The sequence below is a fragment of the Aotus nancymaae genome, unplaced genomic scaffold (genome assembly GCF_030222135.1).
Source record: "Aotus nancymaae isolate 86718 unplaced genomic scaffold, 86718_ANA_hifiasm-v0.15.2.pri h1tg000004l, whole genome shotgun sequence".
NCBI classification, from domain to species: Eukaryota; Metazoa; Chordata; class Mammalia; order Primates; family Aotidae; genus Aotus; species Aotus nancymaae.
The window spans coordinates 19,552,148-19,568,937 of record NW_026988415.1 but is presented as its reverse complement, the minus strand read 5'-3'; the positions used below and the strand labels follow the sequence as shown (position 1 = coordinate 19,568,937).

The 16,790-nt window shown below is 53.3% G+C and overlaps 1 protein-coding gene and 1 non-coding gene across 2 annotated transcripts; both read right to left on the bottom strand.

The window, feature by feature from the left end:
* Positions 1-3,811: 3,811 nt before the first annotated feature.
* LOC135269401 (U1 spliceosomal RNA) lies at positions 3,812-3,976 on the bottom strand. Its single transcript, XR_010337692.1, has one exon. It is a non-coding gene; the product is annotated as a U1 spliceosomal RNA (small nuclear RNA).
* A 2,890-nt stretch (positions 3,977-6,866) lies between these two features.
* On the bottom strand, positions 6,867-13,500 carry APLN (apelin). The gene is made up of 3 exons (XM_012458726.2): positions 13,434-13,500; positions 7,648-7,819; positions 6,867-6,954 (listed from the first exon to the last, which is right to left on the bottom strand). The coding sequence occupies exons 1-2, from the start codon at positions 13,498-13,500 to the stop codon at positions 7,653-7,655; spliced, it is 234 nt and encodes a 77-aa protein (XP_012314149.1). The 3' UTR covers positions 6,867-6,954; positions 7,648-7,652.
* Between the last annotated feature and the right edge of the window lie 3,290 nt (positions 13,501-16,790).

Sequence of the window (16,790 nt, the reverse complement as noted above, 5' to 3'; positions counted from 1 at the left end):
ACTAAAACATAAGGTGGTGGAATGGCATCATATGGTGGGCGGACAAGAGTGTACCAGCTCAGGTCTCTTCCTCTTCTTATAAAGCCACCATTTCCATATGGCAGCACCACCCTGATGACCTTATTTAATTTTAATTACCTACCAACGGCCCCACCTCCAAATACCATCAACCATATGAATTTGGGGATTAAGTTTCCAAAACATGAATTTGAAGGATGCATTCAAACCATAGCAGCAGCTGACCTGAGCTGGGGACAGACCCAGGTTTGAGGCTCTACTCACCCACGAATGGCTCTGTGAATTTGAACAAGTGACCTCACCTCCATGGACTTGATTTTCCACGTATAAATTAGGGATAATGATGGCTGCCCTGTCCAGTTCTCAGGGCTAGAATGAGGCTTTGCAGAGATAATAATAGGTCCCACTTAGTAAGCTTGTAACACTTGTAACATGGGCCGGGCGCTGTGCCAAACACATTCCCTGCAGCATCATGGTCAATCCCGACCACAGTGCTATGAAGTGGGCAGCAGCATCCTGCCCAAAGCCAAAACAAGGTCACACAGGTGAGTAAATAGCGGTGCCAGGATTTGAAGCCTGATCTGACTCCAGACTTCCCCTTCCAGTGAAATCACTTTGTTAGTGTGATTATTATCAGAGGCCATCTCATAACCAGTGTATTAAATCCCTTAATTCTACACCTTGCTGCAGAATGTAAGTCTTCCCCTTGGGCTCCAGGCAAGGGGTCAGGGGCTGAGTTGAAGGGCTTGCTGTTACTTGACACAGGGCTGGGCAAACTATGGCCTGTCGCCTGGGCTGGAGTGCAGTAGCACAATCTCGGCTCACTGCAACCTCTGCCTCCCAGGTTCAAGCGATTCTCCTGCCTCAGCCTCCCAAGGAGCTGGGATTACAGGTGCCTACCGCTACGCCCAGGTAATTTTTTTAAATTATTATTTATTTTTAGTGAAGATGGGGTTTCACCATGTTGGCCAGGCTGGTCTCAAACTCCTGACCTCGTGATTCACCCACCTCGGCCTCCCAAAGTGCTGGGATTACAGGTGTGAGCCACCGCGCCAGGCCTCCACCTGCTTTTACGAAGCTTTTTTGGAACACAGTCATGTCCACTGGTGTATGTATTGTGTATGGCTGTTTTACCTGTGCCGAAAACGTTACCTGCATCATCACAGTCAATCCTGACCACAGTGCTATAAAGTAGGTGGCAGCATCAAACTCAAAGAGGTTTGAGTTGGGATAGAGACCGTATGGCTCAAAAAGTCGAAAAAACTATCTGGCTCTTTACAGAAAAAGTCTGCTGGCTGCTGATTCGAAACATTCAAGGAAGTGTCCTGGATGCGGCTCGGGCCTTTGACTGAAGTCCAAGACAGCGGCAAGGGGAGTCCCTTGCTGGCTCCTCTGAGCACTGGCCGCTTCGTAGGAAAAGCTGGATTTTCAAAGGAGTCCTAGAGAAACCTTCCTTCAGAGAGCTACCGAGAAATGCTGGCTGAGTCAGCGGCCCTTGTCAAGCCGGGAGAGGAAGGTATTGAGTAAATCTCTGCCATCTCCTTTGGCAGTTAGCTGGCACAGGTTCACTCTGGTCAGAAAGAAACTTTGGATTGAGAAATTTCAGTTGAATAACCTTTAGGCTTGAAAAATCGAATACTATAAGGACCTCAGAATGGCTGCTCAGGCCAGGCCTCATGATTCCCTCAACGCAGAGGAGCCCAGCCCCTGCTTGGGGTACCAAGCCAGCCAGGCCTGCAGGAGTGTCTGAAAGCTTAGCTTTCTAAGCAGTTACGGCTCATTTTACACCACACCTGGGGTCCTGAAAAGCTGTGTGTGGTCTGAGTCTGTTTGCCTCCCTAATTGCTGTACTTTCAGGGCTGCCTAATTCCGGGTGGATTTGAGAGTGGTGTTTTTCAGGTTCTCTGCCCCCACTCGTCAACCTCTCAGTCCAGGACCTCCAGTCCAGAAACAATCAGTTAAATGAATTCCTATTTCTTTTCCTAAGCTCTGCATTTTGAAAAACAATGCCCTACTCTGCTTCTGTTGTATTTATTTGGTCAAGATATCTCCAAAGGCTAGCAACGCATATCATATGTCCAGCCTTCCTTTGGTCTGAGGTCTAATTATCCTTGCCCCAAGGAGGTCACACTGGCATCCACCCAGTAGCATCCAGTTGACTACATATGTTCCATGGACCCTGGTGGCTGCTCCCCCTTCCTTGTCCCTGCCGTCACTGCCCATCATCCTTCCACCAACTTAACCAAATGCTACTGTGCCTTCTAGGGCCTGTTTTAGTCACTCAGCATCTATTTGCTTTCCCTGATCCCACCAGTCTACACTATGTCATCTTGTACTGCAAATTCGTATTGCACTTACTAAGAATATCAAACACGGCCGGGTACGGTGGCTTATGCTTGTAATCTCAGCACTTTGGGAGGCCAAGGTGGGTGGATTACTTGAGGTCGGGAGTTTGAGACTAGCCTGCCTATCATGGTGAAACCCTGTCTCTACTAAGAAAACCAAAAATACAAAAATTAGCCAGGCGTGGTGGCAGGTGCATGTAATCCCAGCTACTTGGGAGGTTGAGGCAGGAGAATCCTTTGAACCTGGGAGGCAGAGGTTGCAGTGAGCTGAGATTGCTCCACTGCTCTCCAGCCTGGTCACTAGAGGAACTGGTTTTAGGCAGAGGTGACAGAGTGAGACTCTTGTCTAAAAAAAAAAATATATCAAACACATTTTGTACCTAATTCTTTCTGGTTAGGGGACCTTCCGTAGTACTGTAGAAAGAGTTTGCATTCTAGAATTTGAAGGCCAGATTCTAGATTCACTTATCTAATTCACTATACACTTATGGGTCAGTGTTAAGATGTCTTGCCCCTGCCCCACCCCCTTCTCCTTGGTTTCATGTGAAATTAGAACTTTGGGGATGATTAGGGAGGTTACAGACTGATCAGCATAAAGCCGGCTCACCTGAAACCTCTGCCTAAAACCAGTTCCTCTGATGACCTGTTTGCCTAAAAGTCAAACTAGTAATTTTTAAAGAAGGCATTTTGCACCAGTTTTCCTAAGAGGCACTTCCAAAGTAACATCACTTTTTCTTTTTCTCTTTTTTTTTTTTTTTTGAGACGCAGTTTCGCTCTTGTTACCCAGGCTGGAGTGCTGCAATGGCGCGATCTCGGCTCACTGCAACCTCCGCCTCCTGGGTTCAGGCAATTCTCCTACCTCAGCCTCCTGAGTAGCTGGGATTACAGGCACGTGCCACCATGCCCAGCTAATTTTTTGTATTAGTAGAGACGGGGTTTCACCATGTTGACCAGGATGGTCTCGATCTCTTGACCTCGTGATCCACCCGCCTCGGCCTCCCAAAGTGCTGGGATTACAGGCGTGAGCCACCGCGCCCGGCGCCTTTTTTTTTTTTTTTTTTGAGACTGAGTCTGGCTCTGTCACCCAGGCTGGAGTGCAGTGGCGCAACCTTGACTCACTGGAACGTCCACCTCCCGGGTTCAAGTGATTCTCCTGCCTCAGCCTCCGAGTAGCTGGGATTACGGGTGCCCAACACCACACCCAGTTAATTTTTGTATTTTTAATAGAAACAGAGTTTCACCATGTTGGCCAGGCTGGTGTCGAACTCCTGACCTGAAGAGATCTGCCCGCCTCAGCCTCCCAAAGTGCTGGGGATGATAGGTGTAAGCCACCGCACCCAGCCATAACATTGCATTTTTAAATCACTGTCACAACTTGCAGCATTTTGTCAATGATGAGATTGTTTTGTAGGGTCGTGGGTGACTTTTTCTTTCTTTTTTTTTTAATTCAGGGGAAAGCACAAGCGCAATCCCCCCACTACCACAAATTAGGCAGTCAAGTTTCCCACATTTGGGAAAATCGCAGGGGTCAGCACAGCCAGAGTGCAATGGATAAGCCTCGCCCTGGGAAAACCACCTTCGTGACCATGGTATCTCCCCTGCCAGGTAAGTATGTGCATGACTTTTTCTATCTTCTCTCCTACTGAGCAGTTTTACGACTTTTTAGGGAGTTTGTCTAAAGACCCTTTCTTTAAAATTGTGTATTTCTAGCACTAAATACTTGTCAAATCGATGGGATTTCCCGTGGGATTTATCAAACGAACCCCTTTTGATCCCTCCTCTCGGCTTCTCGCTGAGTTTTGCTCTGTATTGTGTATGCCTGTGTGCACCTAATGGGTTTATTAACCAAATTAGCATGTACACAATGTTCCCTTCTGTTCTGCAAGATATCGGCATTTTGACAACAGGCATGAAGTGAGACAGATGGGGCAGAATTATATTGAACTCTTTGCATTTTATTTTTCAGGCTATCTCATTCATCAAGCAAGTCTACTTTGTGAAACATAAAATGATACAAATCACGTCATTATCAAATGTACTTATTGCTGAAAACATAACATTTTCAGGAAAGGCAAACTGGCTAAAAATTCCTGAAAGTGTCCCAAAGTAGGTAAAACGGAAGAAGGCACCCACCAAGGATACAAAACAGTTTTTAGTAGTGATCCTGCATTTAATCAGCATGTTCTTAAATAAATTGCTTTTGAAAAATTCTTCAAATGACACTGCCGAAAAAATTAGGACACCCAAACAGATGTCCTAAAAGTGGGCTGGATTTTATGTGAACTGGTCATTAAGCTTGTGTGAGCTCGTGGCAAATCAGTTTGAGGCCAGTTGACCTAGAACCGATTTGGGATGCAGGCACTTACCTCCCTGCACGTGCAATATGTGAGCACAGGGACAACCACGGCCCCCAGGGGAAAGGAACGCCCCTCCTGAACATGACCTCCAAGAGTAAGGGCGAACTGTCAGCTTTGAACTGTTTATTATAAAGACATATTTACATAGAACAATCTTTACAAACACATTGAACACAGGGGAAGGGAACAATTTCTTAATGGACAGGGCCTTAATATCTTTGTATAAATTAGTATAAGAATCATAAACAACCACTTTAAATAAGACAGCTCCCCCTCCAGCCCACCCACTCCCGTCCTCTGTCCCCTACCTCCCAGCTTTCTCAGCCGTCCCCACCTCTCTCCCTTTCCCCACGGGGCTGGGATTGGGTGCAGGTCATGGCAGGCTGATGAGGCAGGAGACGCAGAAAGGAGGGGAGAAAGAAGGCCCAGTCCCTGATGGGGGCATCAGTGGCAGAAGAGACTTTCTGGACACCGACCAGTCCCCACACCAAGCATGAGGGGAGTGGGGGAGGCCGGTGCCCAGCCTGGCTCCTCAGGGTGAGCCTTTAAGCAGCAGCAGCAGCGTTAGCAGCAGCGGAGGTAAAGGGGCTTGGGGGAGGCGAATAGGCAAACATTGGGGTTATTGTGGGACTTGGGGGGCCCTGACTCCCCTGTGCCCCCACACATAAAGTTGGGCATCAGGCTCTTGTCTTCCCTTTCTCCCTCCTGGGAAGCCTCCTCAGGCAATAGGCGAGAAAGTTCCCTCCAGAGAATGGCTGGTGAAGGCCCCTCATGGAAGCTGAGGCCTCCCGGGGAGAGAGTGCTATTCCAGCTGCTCTTCCTCCCATCTTTCTTTCCTTCCTTTGCCTTCTTTTCTTCCCCCTGCCTCTCCTTCCTTCTGCTCTTCCCTTCCTTCTTCTCCCCTCTCCACCTCCCCCAAAGGAAAAGCCCTGGAAGGAAGTTCTGGTCAACACGAAGGGAAGGCCGTGGAGTCCAACGATTGAAGACCACCTCGGGCTCCTGAGAACCACCGTCGGGGCGGGGGTTGAACGGTAGTCTCAGTGCCTGAGCCGCCCCTTTTAGAGTACCCTGGGTCTGGGAAAGCTGCCAGAATGGGGGCAGCTGGCCAGTTATGGAACCTTCCAGCCCAGCTGGGGGAACTGTGAGGCAGGGGAAGGTCAGGGAGGTGGGAGCAGCTCCGGCCCCACAACAGGACAGTTCACAGCCAGCTGGCCTCTCCCTTCCCTTCCCCTCCCAGCCACCCCCAGTCCCAGCCTCGGGAAAAGGCACTTCATTTGCTTTGAAAAGACATCATCAAGAGGGAAGAGGACATCATAGAGCAGGAGATGGGAGACCTGGTCCCCATCCCGGCTCTGTAGTGAGTCTGAGCAGGTCACCCCCCTCTCCAGGCTTCTGTTTTTGCAGGCATTTGCCTAAGAAGGCTAAGTCATCTCCAAGGGTCCTTTCAGCTCATATCTTCTGTGATTCTTGGCAAAAACAACCTCTTGCTTGGCTTTTACCCCTGGGAGGGTATAGAGCCATGTCAGGCCCAGCACCCTCCCCTCCTGACCTGGAGCTTGGCCTAGCTGGGGACGGGGTGGAGGAGCAGGAAGAAGGGAGTATTGGGAGGCACAGTAAGGCAAGAGAAGTGGCAAAGGACTTCACGGACCCCTCTCCTTTACCTCTTCCTTAACTGAGCAAACACCGATGCTCCACCCACTTCAGCAGAGCTCCCCGCCCCCACACTTCCGTGCCCGCCATGTGCCCTGCCTGGATCCCTGCAGCCAGCACCTCTACCTAGTCTCATTGCTCTTCTCTGCACTCCTCCCTGGAGGCCGGGTGAGGAGTCCAACTGACCAGGAAAACAAGGGATCTGCTGGAGCCCACAGAAGGGAATGTTTCCTCCCCATGCCCAGGGCGGACATGAGGAAGGAAGGAACGAGATGAGACAGGCAGGGACTAGAGCGGAGGGGACCTGGAGAAGGGAGACCTTCTGGGGTTGGATCTCCAAAGTCAGTCCAGGGAGGGGCCAGGAAGTTGGATTGGACGGATCCTTGCGAGAGAAAGGGAATTATCCAGACTAGAGCCAGGAGCACGCCATTGGGGAAAGCAAGCAGGTGAGAAGAGCCCGGCCCATTGGTGGCTACAGCAGGTGCGAGGTGAGAGCTGAATGGACGTGAGGCCTCCAGAGAAGCAGACCAATCTGTGGAGGAGACAGAACCGCAGGGCGTGGGCACTTGGGGGCCCCTTCAGTCCTAAGAAGGCAAAAATGACAAGAGAGAAGTCATGGACACATCCTAGACCAAAGAAACTCCCCAGGAAAGGAGAAGAGACCGCCTTCTCTCTCCCCTCCCACCCCGCTCAGCCCAAACCTCCAGCCCAAGGCCCCTGAGCTGATGCCTGCCTGTCCCCATTGCAGTGGGACAGCCAGCAGGCCAGGTGAGGGGCAGGCCCCGGCTCTGCTCTGCTGCCGCCTTGGTTCTTCCTTCCCTCTCACACCTCCAGGCAACCCCAGCCACAACTGTCCTCCTGTTCTCTGCCTCAGAGGCCCTAAAGCTCTCCACCTCCTTCCCCAACTCTGGTGACAATCTACTGGACATCTATCTGTAGGTTTGCCCTGGGCACCCCTCCCCAGCCATTAAGGTCCACCAGGATGTCTAGAAATCTCCAGGCTGGCCAGCCTCCCCAACCTCAGGCAGCAGGGTGAAAGGGAGACTGGCCCCAAGTATCAAGCCCCTCTCTGGGCCTCAGGGATCGTCTGTAAAATAAAGGGGCTAGACAGCTGCCCCATAAGCTCCCTTGCCAGCTCTAAGCACCCATGTGTGTGGTGCCAGGACTGCTTGGTGGATGTGTCTGGCCAGTGATGAGCGGCAGGGTCACCCGGCTTCTAGGCTGTCCGTCTCCCTCCCTCCGCTTTAGCACTGTCTACTGACCAGAGACTCAAGTACCTGCTTCAGAAAGGCATGGGGCCCTTATGGGAGAGGCGGGGCCGCTGGCGGCGGAATTTCCTCCGACCTCCCTGCCAGGGCCCTGGCCCGTTCCTCGACCCTCTGGGCTGCACCAGGTGGCGGACATTGCCCTCTTCCAGCCCATTCCCATCGGGAAGCGGCATCAGGGGCCCTGCAGAGAGAAGAAAGCCTGTTAGTGAGGAAGGGTATTGGCCCGAGGGAGGGGCGGTCTCTCCATGCAGCGGCGCTCCTTGTAGATTTTCTTTGTTTTTCCTTTTGCATCTTGAGGGAAATTTTGCCATTTCTGCACTGTCCTGTAGCTGATTTTATGTCCTTTCGACAGTTCTGTCATGTTTCTGACAGGCACAAGTGGGTTCTTTCTTTGGAACCTCATTGCTGGGTGTGCGCTTTGGGGCATCACGCCTATACTTGGCTGGGGGGCGGGAGGCAACAATCCCCATGGCACCCCTGCAACTGGTACACTTCAAACACTTCAGACATATGACATTACAATGACACCCCCCCACCACGGACCCATCACCCGGATTCAACAGTCATCCAGATGGAGTCACATATGCTTTATGATCCCTTTTCTTTTTTTTCCTTGACTGCAGTATTTTAAAGCAAATCCAGAACATCACGTCATTGTACTCCCACGTCCTTTGATATGCAGGATGACCCACTTTTGAGTACTAGGAAGCTCATATCTCACCCCTGGGCGTCTCATAGGTGGTTAGGCATCTCTAGGGCTACAGGTCTTCCCAGTGGATGGGGCTGGGCCAGGTGGGTTAAGGGGGTGGGGTCTCTGACTCAGCCTGCCTCATGCAGTGACCAGATTTAGAGACCTGAGACCAGATTTAGAGATCAATAAATCTTGCAGGAATGAATGAACAAATGAGAGAATGGTCACCTTCAGCAGCATGTCTGTGCACCAGGAGGGGGTGGGTTGTTGCAGTTGGCACCTCCCACCAATGCCCTACCTCCTGACATTCCCAGACCACACCCTGCATCCTGTGTCTCCTATAAATTCCTTCCATTTCAAGCCCCGCTTCTGCACTCTGGGGCTTCTCTTTACTCTGTCTACATCTGGCTTAGAGGAGAAGCCTCCTGACACCAGACTGAGCCCTGACAATGGGATCCAAGCGGTGCAGGGTATCCTTGGGTGCAGTGAGGGAAAAGATATGCAGGCCGACTCTCATTAAGCCTACAGTCCATGCAGGGAAGCTGAGCTGCCACCCGCAAGACAAGCCTGGCTGGTGGCAGCAGGCAGTGTGCGGAGTTGAGATGGTGCCGGGGAAGAGGCAGCCAGGCAGGGTACTTGTGCCATGCCCAGTACAGGCCTGAGCAGATACAGCATCTGAGGCCAGAGATAATGAATACCAGTCTCTCTCCCACTACACACCATCTGGTTTGCCTGCATCTGTATCCCTGTCCCTCGAGCCCCATTGCCATCTACCCAGGAATTCCCACCATTGGCTCACAGTTTCCATGTAGCCTCCCATTGGCTGCTTACACCCCAGTCATACCCCTGGCAGCTCCCCCTTCCCCTCCGCCTCTGCCTCCAACATCCCCACGCTCTGTTCCTTCCTTGGCTCCTTGGCTCTTGTGAGTCCTCCTCCACTTGCACACAATTTCCCAGTGTTTAGCCTCCTCTTGGGCCAAAAGTGGGTGGATCTGGCCTTCGGGCCCTCTTCCTCCAGGCTTCTGAGCCTGCAGTTCTCCCCACTCACACTCAGACATACCCACCCATCACCACCCCCGACACACACATCTTCTCCAAGCTTGCACCCTCCTTTCCTCCTTCCCCCCAAAAAATCGCCAGGCCTGTGAGGACCCCCACTGTTGACTTGGGTCATTTGGTTAACTAGCCACACTTCCATGCCAACTTATCCCTGAAATTCATAACGTATGAGAATTAAAAGAAGAATGATCTTGGCACTTTGGAGCAATAGGTACAGATGGAACAAGGGGGCTGCTTCTGTCTGTCATAGAGCTACCCTCTTGGCACCATCTATGAGGGGGCTGGGGCTGGAGAGGGAGGGGAGGAAAAGACCTTCACTAAGCCCCCTACTGCAGCTGCTTCAGCCTCTGTCCTGAGTGCTGGGGTCCCCTCAAGGCGCACCGTGATCACTGAGGGTGGGTCTGAATGATGCTGATAAGGCACAAGGTAGGACCCCAGGGGCCTCGTGAAGTGAACCAAGTCAACGCTTGGCTCTCACTTCTGCACCTTCAACTGATGGGGGTGCAGAAGGGGTGGAGCAGTGGCCCAGGCCATTGTAGCTCAGGGGGTGGCAGGCATGGAGAAGAGAGGCATGGTGCCGGGAGGGGGAGGGCATCATCTCCATGTGCCCAGCACCCAAGATTGGGAGTGTGTGTGGCAGTCAGAAAGGGAGGGCTAGAGGCCGTATTTCAGGATGGGGAGCAGGGTTGGTGGCTCTGACTGTGGCCAGGAAGATGTCTAGACTCTAGGTCTGCAGAGAAGAGCCACTCTGTGTCGACTAAGCCCCCAGCCAGGCCCTGGAGAGCAGCCACCCAGCAACCTCGGGCCTCTTGCATCCCTCCCATTGGGTGCCCATTGGGTGGGGGACTCATTGTCCTCAGCATCACCGAGCTCTGCAGGCTCCTCCCGCACTCTGAGCCCATCACCCACCTGTTTCCTACTTTTGATTCTGAGTCTGGCTCACCATCAGCTAAGCTGACGCCTGAAACCCTGGCTTTATGCTGTCCAAAGGAGCAAATTAGAGGCTATTGATTCTCATCACTGCAGAGGTCCTGACTGTACAAAAGAATTTCCCTTTAGAAATGGAGGCCACCCCTAATGCACTTAAATATTTTCTTCCAGCTCATTTGCTACATAAAAGGAGGCTGGAGCAATCCCCTAAACAATCTCCAGCCTAGAGCGGTTGGAGCCATTGCCTGCTGAAGCACCATCAGCCATGAAGCTAGAGAATCTCCACGCTGAGAGCCGCAGTCGGGGGAGGACAGGATTTGACTTTCAAGCAATCTGAACTCCAACCCTGCCAACGCACACAGAGGTACGTGTGACTTTTCAGGAACATGCCCGCCTCACCAGGAATGACGCACCTGTTTTTCCTCTCTCAGTCTGGCCTGTCTTAGGATGACTTTAAAAGCCCAAATGTGTGTTCCGTTGGGGGCCCCGCTGGCGATGCCCCTCCACTGCTCTGTGGTCCTGCGTGTGTCTCGTCTGCCCAGCCTCCCGCCCCCATCCCAGTTGCCTTCTCCAAGGCCGTGTGCTGTCTCCAGTGCCAGCTTTGCTGCCCTGGGATACATCATGCTCTGTCTGGCGGCCTGGCCCTCTGTTTCCCTTGCCTTCATTCTTTGCCAGAGAGGCCTGGCTCAGGTTACACGAGTACTTAGTGCTGAGGACTGAGGATGGAGTGGAGATGTCCCCTCCCCGAGCAGGAGGGGTACAGTAGGCTCTCCTCACACTCCCACCGTGACTGCAGGCTTTGAGCTGGGCCTGGGGAGGGGGAGGAGGAGGGGAAAAAGAGAGGTGCTCGGAAACCGAGTGACACTTGGCCCTGGCCCGGGAGTTCTGAGACTCAGAAGAGGAAAGTGTATCCCAGGTCGGGAGGCAGTGCAGGAGTGTATGCAGTGGTAGCAGGGTGATGAGAAGCAGTGTGAAGAGGGGTGGAGGAGTGGACATTCCAAGTCAGGACAGAGTGTGGAGAGGAGGAAGTGTGGTTTTCGGGCTGGAACTTTGACCAGGGACTCTGGCTGGGGACAGCATGCCAGTCCGAGCCAAGGACAAAGTGGTTCTGGGATGCTTGCTTCTGACCCAGGACAGGAGGCAGTGGGAGCAGGACATGTGTACCTGGATCCTTAGCTGGTGGCCACCTCTGGGGATGTGCCCCTCCTTGGCTCCAGGAGAAGTCAGGGAGTAGAGGAGGCAGTGGGAGCCCCGAAAGTTTCCAGCACCAGGCTTGAGCAAAATGTGAAGACAAAGAATTTACCCAAATTGGAGTGGACAGATGACCTAATGAAGACAGGGAAATTCAAGCACGAAGTGGCGGGCTCTGGACCAGCCACATGGAGTTCTGGCAACCTGACCGAGTTCCCTTCCCTTGAAACCAGCTCTCCCCTTTGCTAGTACTGTCCCAGTGGCTGGACCCCAGGAGGGTCTGTATGGTTATCTAGTGGCCAGGGTTCTCCCCACAGCCTCTGGGGGAAGCGCCAAGTGTGCAGACCTGGAATCCCCACCTTCCTCTGAAACACTCTCTGCACCCAGTCTTTTTCTTCCCTGAGGGCACCACCCTGGACTATTTGCCTGCGGTGGTACTGTGCAAGCATCGTGCCTCGCCAACCACACCAGATGGTAGGCTCTCTGAGGACAGGTTATATGGTGTGTCATTTGTATCTTTCATTCGTATCTTTTCCTCCCTCTGTTACCTGCCTGGCAGGAGTTTCTGTAGAAAAAGCCTGCCTACTTCTTGCTGTGGTGATGGGTGACTTGTGCTCAGGTCTTGAGGAGAGAGCTCACTGGCCAGCCAGCTACCTGGAGGCAGGAGGTGCCAACCACAAGCACTGCGCCTTTCTGAGAAGCCAGGCAGTGCTCCCAGGGCCATAGCAGGCAGAGCAACCTGGGCCCCTTGGAGGCTCCTGGGATGCATGCCATCCTCCCGTTCTGGAAGATTTGGGACCATGTAGGGTCCTGCCCTCTTGCTCTAGGAATCTCTCTGCCTTGCATTCTCCTTTCTGCTCCCACCTCCCTGTGACTCTAGTCATGGCCCTGGCATTAGTCTTTCCCCTTGTGTGGTGCCAGGCAGGCAGCAATGACAGCCAGATCATAGGACTGTGGCAGCTGGAGGTGGGATCTGGCAGCGCCAGGAGACACTGACACACAGAGGACAGGCAGCCCGGGATGGGGCTGCTGGGGCATGGGTGGGGACCAGGCTAGGGGAGGACATGCGCACTAGTGCCAGGTAAGGGCAAAAGGACTCCCCTTTCCTGAGCTGCAGGGAGGGGTCAGGTCAGGTGCTGTGCTCCCTCCCTTGGTGCCTGGCGACAGGGAGACTAAAGTGAAGCATGCCTATGCCTGGGACAGAAAGGACGGCTGGAGCCAGGATGTGAGAGAACCAAGTCTCTGGGGTGGGATGAGGAGAGCAGCCAGGACCTGGGGTGAGGGAGGAGAAGACCAGCCCAGCCCGGCTGAGCCCGGCCCCGCCTGAGGGAGACTGCCTCTGCTCCCACACGCAGGCCAAAAGGAGCAACAGCTGGGCTCCATGTCGCCACCCCCTCTACGCACTGCTGCCTATGCAACAAGTGTCACGTCTGCATGTTGGCACATCATCCCCGGTCTCCAGCGCCCCTGGACCGGCGGGAGGCTCCCAGCCTTCAAGGACCAGAAGACGTTCAACGTGGGAGCCCAGCCCACCCGGCTGTGGTTAGTTCCTTCTATCGATCCACGAGTGGAGCGGGCATGCCCCCCGCCTCCACCCCTACCAAGCAGGGTGCAGGGCGCAGGACACGCGGGGCACACCTGTGGTCCTGCGCTCCCAGGACTGCGAGCGGCGGTTAAGAGAGACAAGGTAACAGGCAGATGATGCCAGAGGCCGAGTCGAGCCCCACAGAAGAAGCGGTCCTTGCGGCCAGCCGCCCCATGGCCCGGGGCGCCCTGCCAATCTGCTGCCTGGCGCGGGCCGGCGCGTGGCTGCTCCTGCACGGCTCGCGCCGGGCTCCCCGGGAGGCGGGGAGAAGTGCGAGTGGGGCGGAGGGAAGGGAGCGCGCCGGCTGTAGCCCAGGCTAGCGGGAGGGCGCGCACTCACCTCCACACACCGCGGTCAAGGAGAGCCAGAGCAGCAGGAGCGCCTGCACGCAGAGCCGCAGATTCATGCTGCTCCTCGGGCCCCGGCGAGCCGGCGGGAGGGAGGGGAGGGAGGAGAGGTCGGACGCCCGGAGGCCAAGAAAGGCGCGAGCCGCGGTTGGCGCGTGCGGGCGCGGAGGTCGCGGGGCTCCCGGGCTGCTGAGTGTGCGCGCTGAGCCCCGCCGCTCCCGCTGGCCGCCTCTGCTCTCCTGCAGCCTCCTCTCCCGCCGCGGGGCAGCGCCGCGAAGCTGGCCTCGGCGGCTCCGGGGGCGGCAGTGGCGAGCTCTTTCCCAGCGGCTGGCTGCTCGGCCGCGGCTGTAACTGCCCGTGGCCCCGGCTGCCAGCGAGAATGCTCCCCGCTCACTCCAGGAGCTGCATTTTGTAGCTTGTGGCTTGGCTGCTAGCCCACTTGGTCATGTGGTCATCGGGAGGGCTGCGGGGGGGGTGGCAGGAAGAGGGAGAGGGAGCGAGCCTCCCGCACCGCCCCCCTCCCGGCACGCACTCTGCAGCCCCGGCCCGAGCGCGAGCGGGAACCCCGAGGTGGCCCCACAACAAAGGCTGCGCCGCGTCTCTGACAACCACCACCGCTCCCCGGACAATGCCCGCCTGGCCGGGGGCCAGAGGGTTTGCAGAGACCTGAAGGATTTCAAACACAGGAAGCATTTGGGGCGGTGGAGGGGCACAGTTAACCCTTTCTCACCTCTCTCCCTTAACAGCTGTCAGGAAACCTGGGCGCTCAGGGAAGCACTCAGTCTGGGTTGCCTTCACTCACGCCCTCTACCTCTGACCCTGACCCTGGTCCTTGCCCTTGCCGCTCAAGGGTTTGATCAAGATACCCACACACTGGCCCTCCTCTCTCCTCTGCATTTTCAACTGGCTTCGAATTGAGGGTGACTGCCTACGCTTGTGCCCAAGGCTTGAGTAATTGCCCAGCACCCTCATGTTCCCTGCATTTCCCAGGAAGCACCCCCTACCTGGAATGCCCCCACCCCACATTTCCGTGACCTCTTCATTCTTGCAGCAGCATCTCAAATCCCATCACATCCAGAAACCTTTTCAGGATAACGCTAATCCAGCAGGGGCTGCCCCTCAGCCCCTCCTCACTGTTGGGACATGCGACAGCTCCTATGGTGTCCCCTTTCTTGTTCCCTGGAGCTGTCCCCATTCTGGTTCCCCATCATCGTAAGAGGCAGGTGGTTTACCCAACTCCACACAGTCAAGGCTGAATTCATTGTGCGTGTACTTGAGATTCCCCTTTAGAAGCGGGTCCTGAAGTTGTTTGCCTTTCCAGACTAGACTGCTAGCTCCTTCTACAGCTTGGGAGCTCCCAAGGCATGGGACTGCCTCCTGCATTGGCCTGGGAACTCCCTAAGATGGGATACTGTCTTCTCATTCTTCTGGATCTCTCCAAAGTCCCCAATATCTTGCTCTGCACATAGGTGGCACTCAACACATATTAAAAGACTGAATCCAAAGGTGTCTCCACCTTTCAGCAAGCCAGGCAGTTTGCTTGAAATGTTAAGTCCAGATTTACACAAAAGAGATATTGGACAGGGTGCTTATGTGCCATAAAAGACATGAGAGACCACGGCATATTTAAAATATTTTTGAAATGTTACAAAAATCCTATATATATATATGCACAATGGATTTATTATCAGTCTCTCTCTATCAGAAGGGTTACCTCCACAAGGGAGGGATCTTTGCTTTCTTCACAGCTGTGACCCCAGACCTAGAACAGTGCCTGTGACATGACTGGTACTCAGTACATAATTTTGAATATTTGAATGAAAATTTCAAAAACATCTTTACTGCCTAAATCAAGGTAGCAGGAAGGGAATAAGATACAGTTCTCAATAGTCTATGGCCCAGTAGCCACACTCAAGTAAAAAAAGTCATGTGAAGCACGCCACCTCTCTTCATCCTCGAGACCCAGGATGTGAGTAGCAGGCACGAGTAGCAGGAAACCATTCTCCCTTAGCTATTCCCCTGGAAAGAGTTTTCTAGGCTGGGCACAGTGGCTCAGGCCTGTAATCCCAGCACTTTGGGAGGCTGAGGCAGATGGATCATCTGAGGTCAGGAGTTCGGGACCTGCCTGGCCAACATGATGAAACCCTGTCTCTACTAAATATACAAAAATTAGCCAGGCGTGGTGGCAGGTGCCTGTAATTTCAGCTACTTGGGAGGCTGAGGCAGGAGAATCTCTTGAACCCGGGAGATGGAGGTTGCAGTGAGCCGAGATTGCGCCACTGCACTGCAGCCTGGGTGACGGAGTGAGACTCTGTCTCAGAAAAAAAAAAAAAAAAAAAAAAGGAAGAAGAGTTTTTTAACCAGGAGAAACACCTGGCTTCTAGTCTCCACCCTGATTTGCTGTAGGGCCTTGCCATCATCACCTAAATTTACTGGGGTTCACGGAGGTGATAATCTCTGCTCTACCCAGTTCAAAGCTGTTACAGGATTAAGTGAGACAATGTGCCTGAAGGCACCGTGCAAATTAAGAATAAGCTCTTGCAGGGTAGTTTTTAGGAACCTTGGTTGCTCCAACTCTTGATTGGGCAAGCCCATGCACACCCAAATAAGTGTCCCCATAACGAGGCTAATAGAAGCCTTCATATTTAATTGCACCTTTACTAGGGTGTGTATGGGATATTACTAAGAGGTTGGAACATGCAGTGCTTTCCAATACAACAGCTACTCACCACATTTCCAGTGAAGTTTAAAATTCAGTTCCTCAGTTGCACTGGCCACACTTCAATTGCTCAGCACCCATATGTGGCTACTGTATTGGACAGCACAGAATAGAATCTTCAATCATTGCAGAAAGTTCTATTGGTTAGAACACTCATTAATTCTTTTTTCTGTAGTACATTTTCCCACCTTACCTAGTCTTCAAAATGTACAAGGTGAGGGGAAAAAACATAAAAGCAAACCGGGCCAGGTGCAGTGGCACATGCCTGTAATCCCAGCACTTTGGGAGGCTGAGGCGGGCGGATCACAAGGTCAGGAATTCAAGACCAGCCTGGCCAATATGGTGAAACCCTGTCTCTACTAAAAATACAAAAATTAGCCGGGAGTAGTGGCGTGAGCCTGTAGTCCCAGCTACGTGGGAGGCTGAGACAGAAGAATCACTTGAACCTGGGGAAGTGAAGGTTGCAGCGAGCCAAGATGGTGCCACTGCACTCCAGCCTGGGTGACAGAGTGAGACTCCGTCTCAAAAAACAAACAAACAAACAAACAAAAAACATAAAAGCAAACCAATAGAAATTCAAGCCAAGCTGAAGGCATGCATTTATAGTAAGATTTAAAGATCTGACACTTG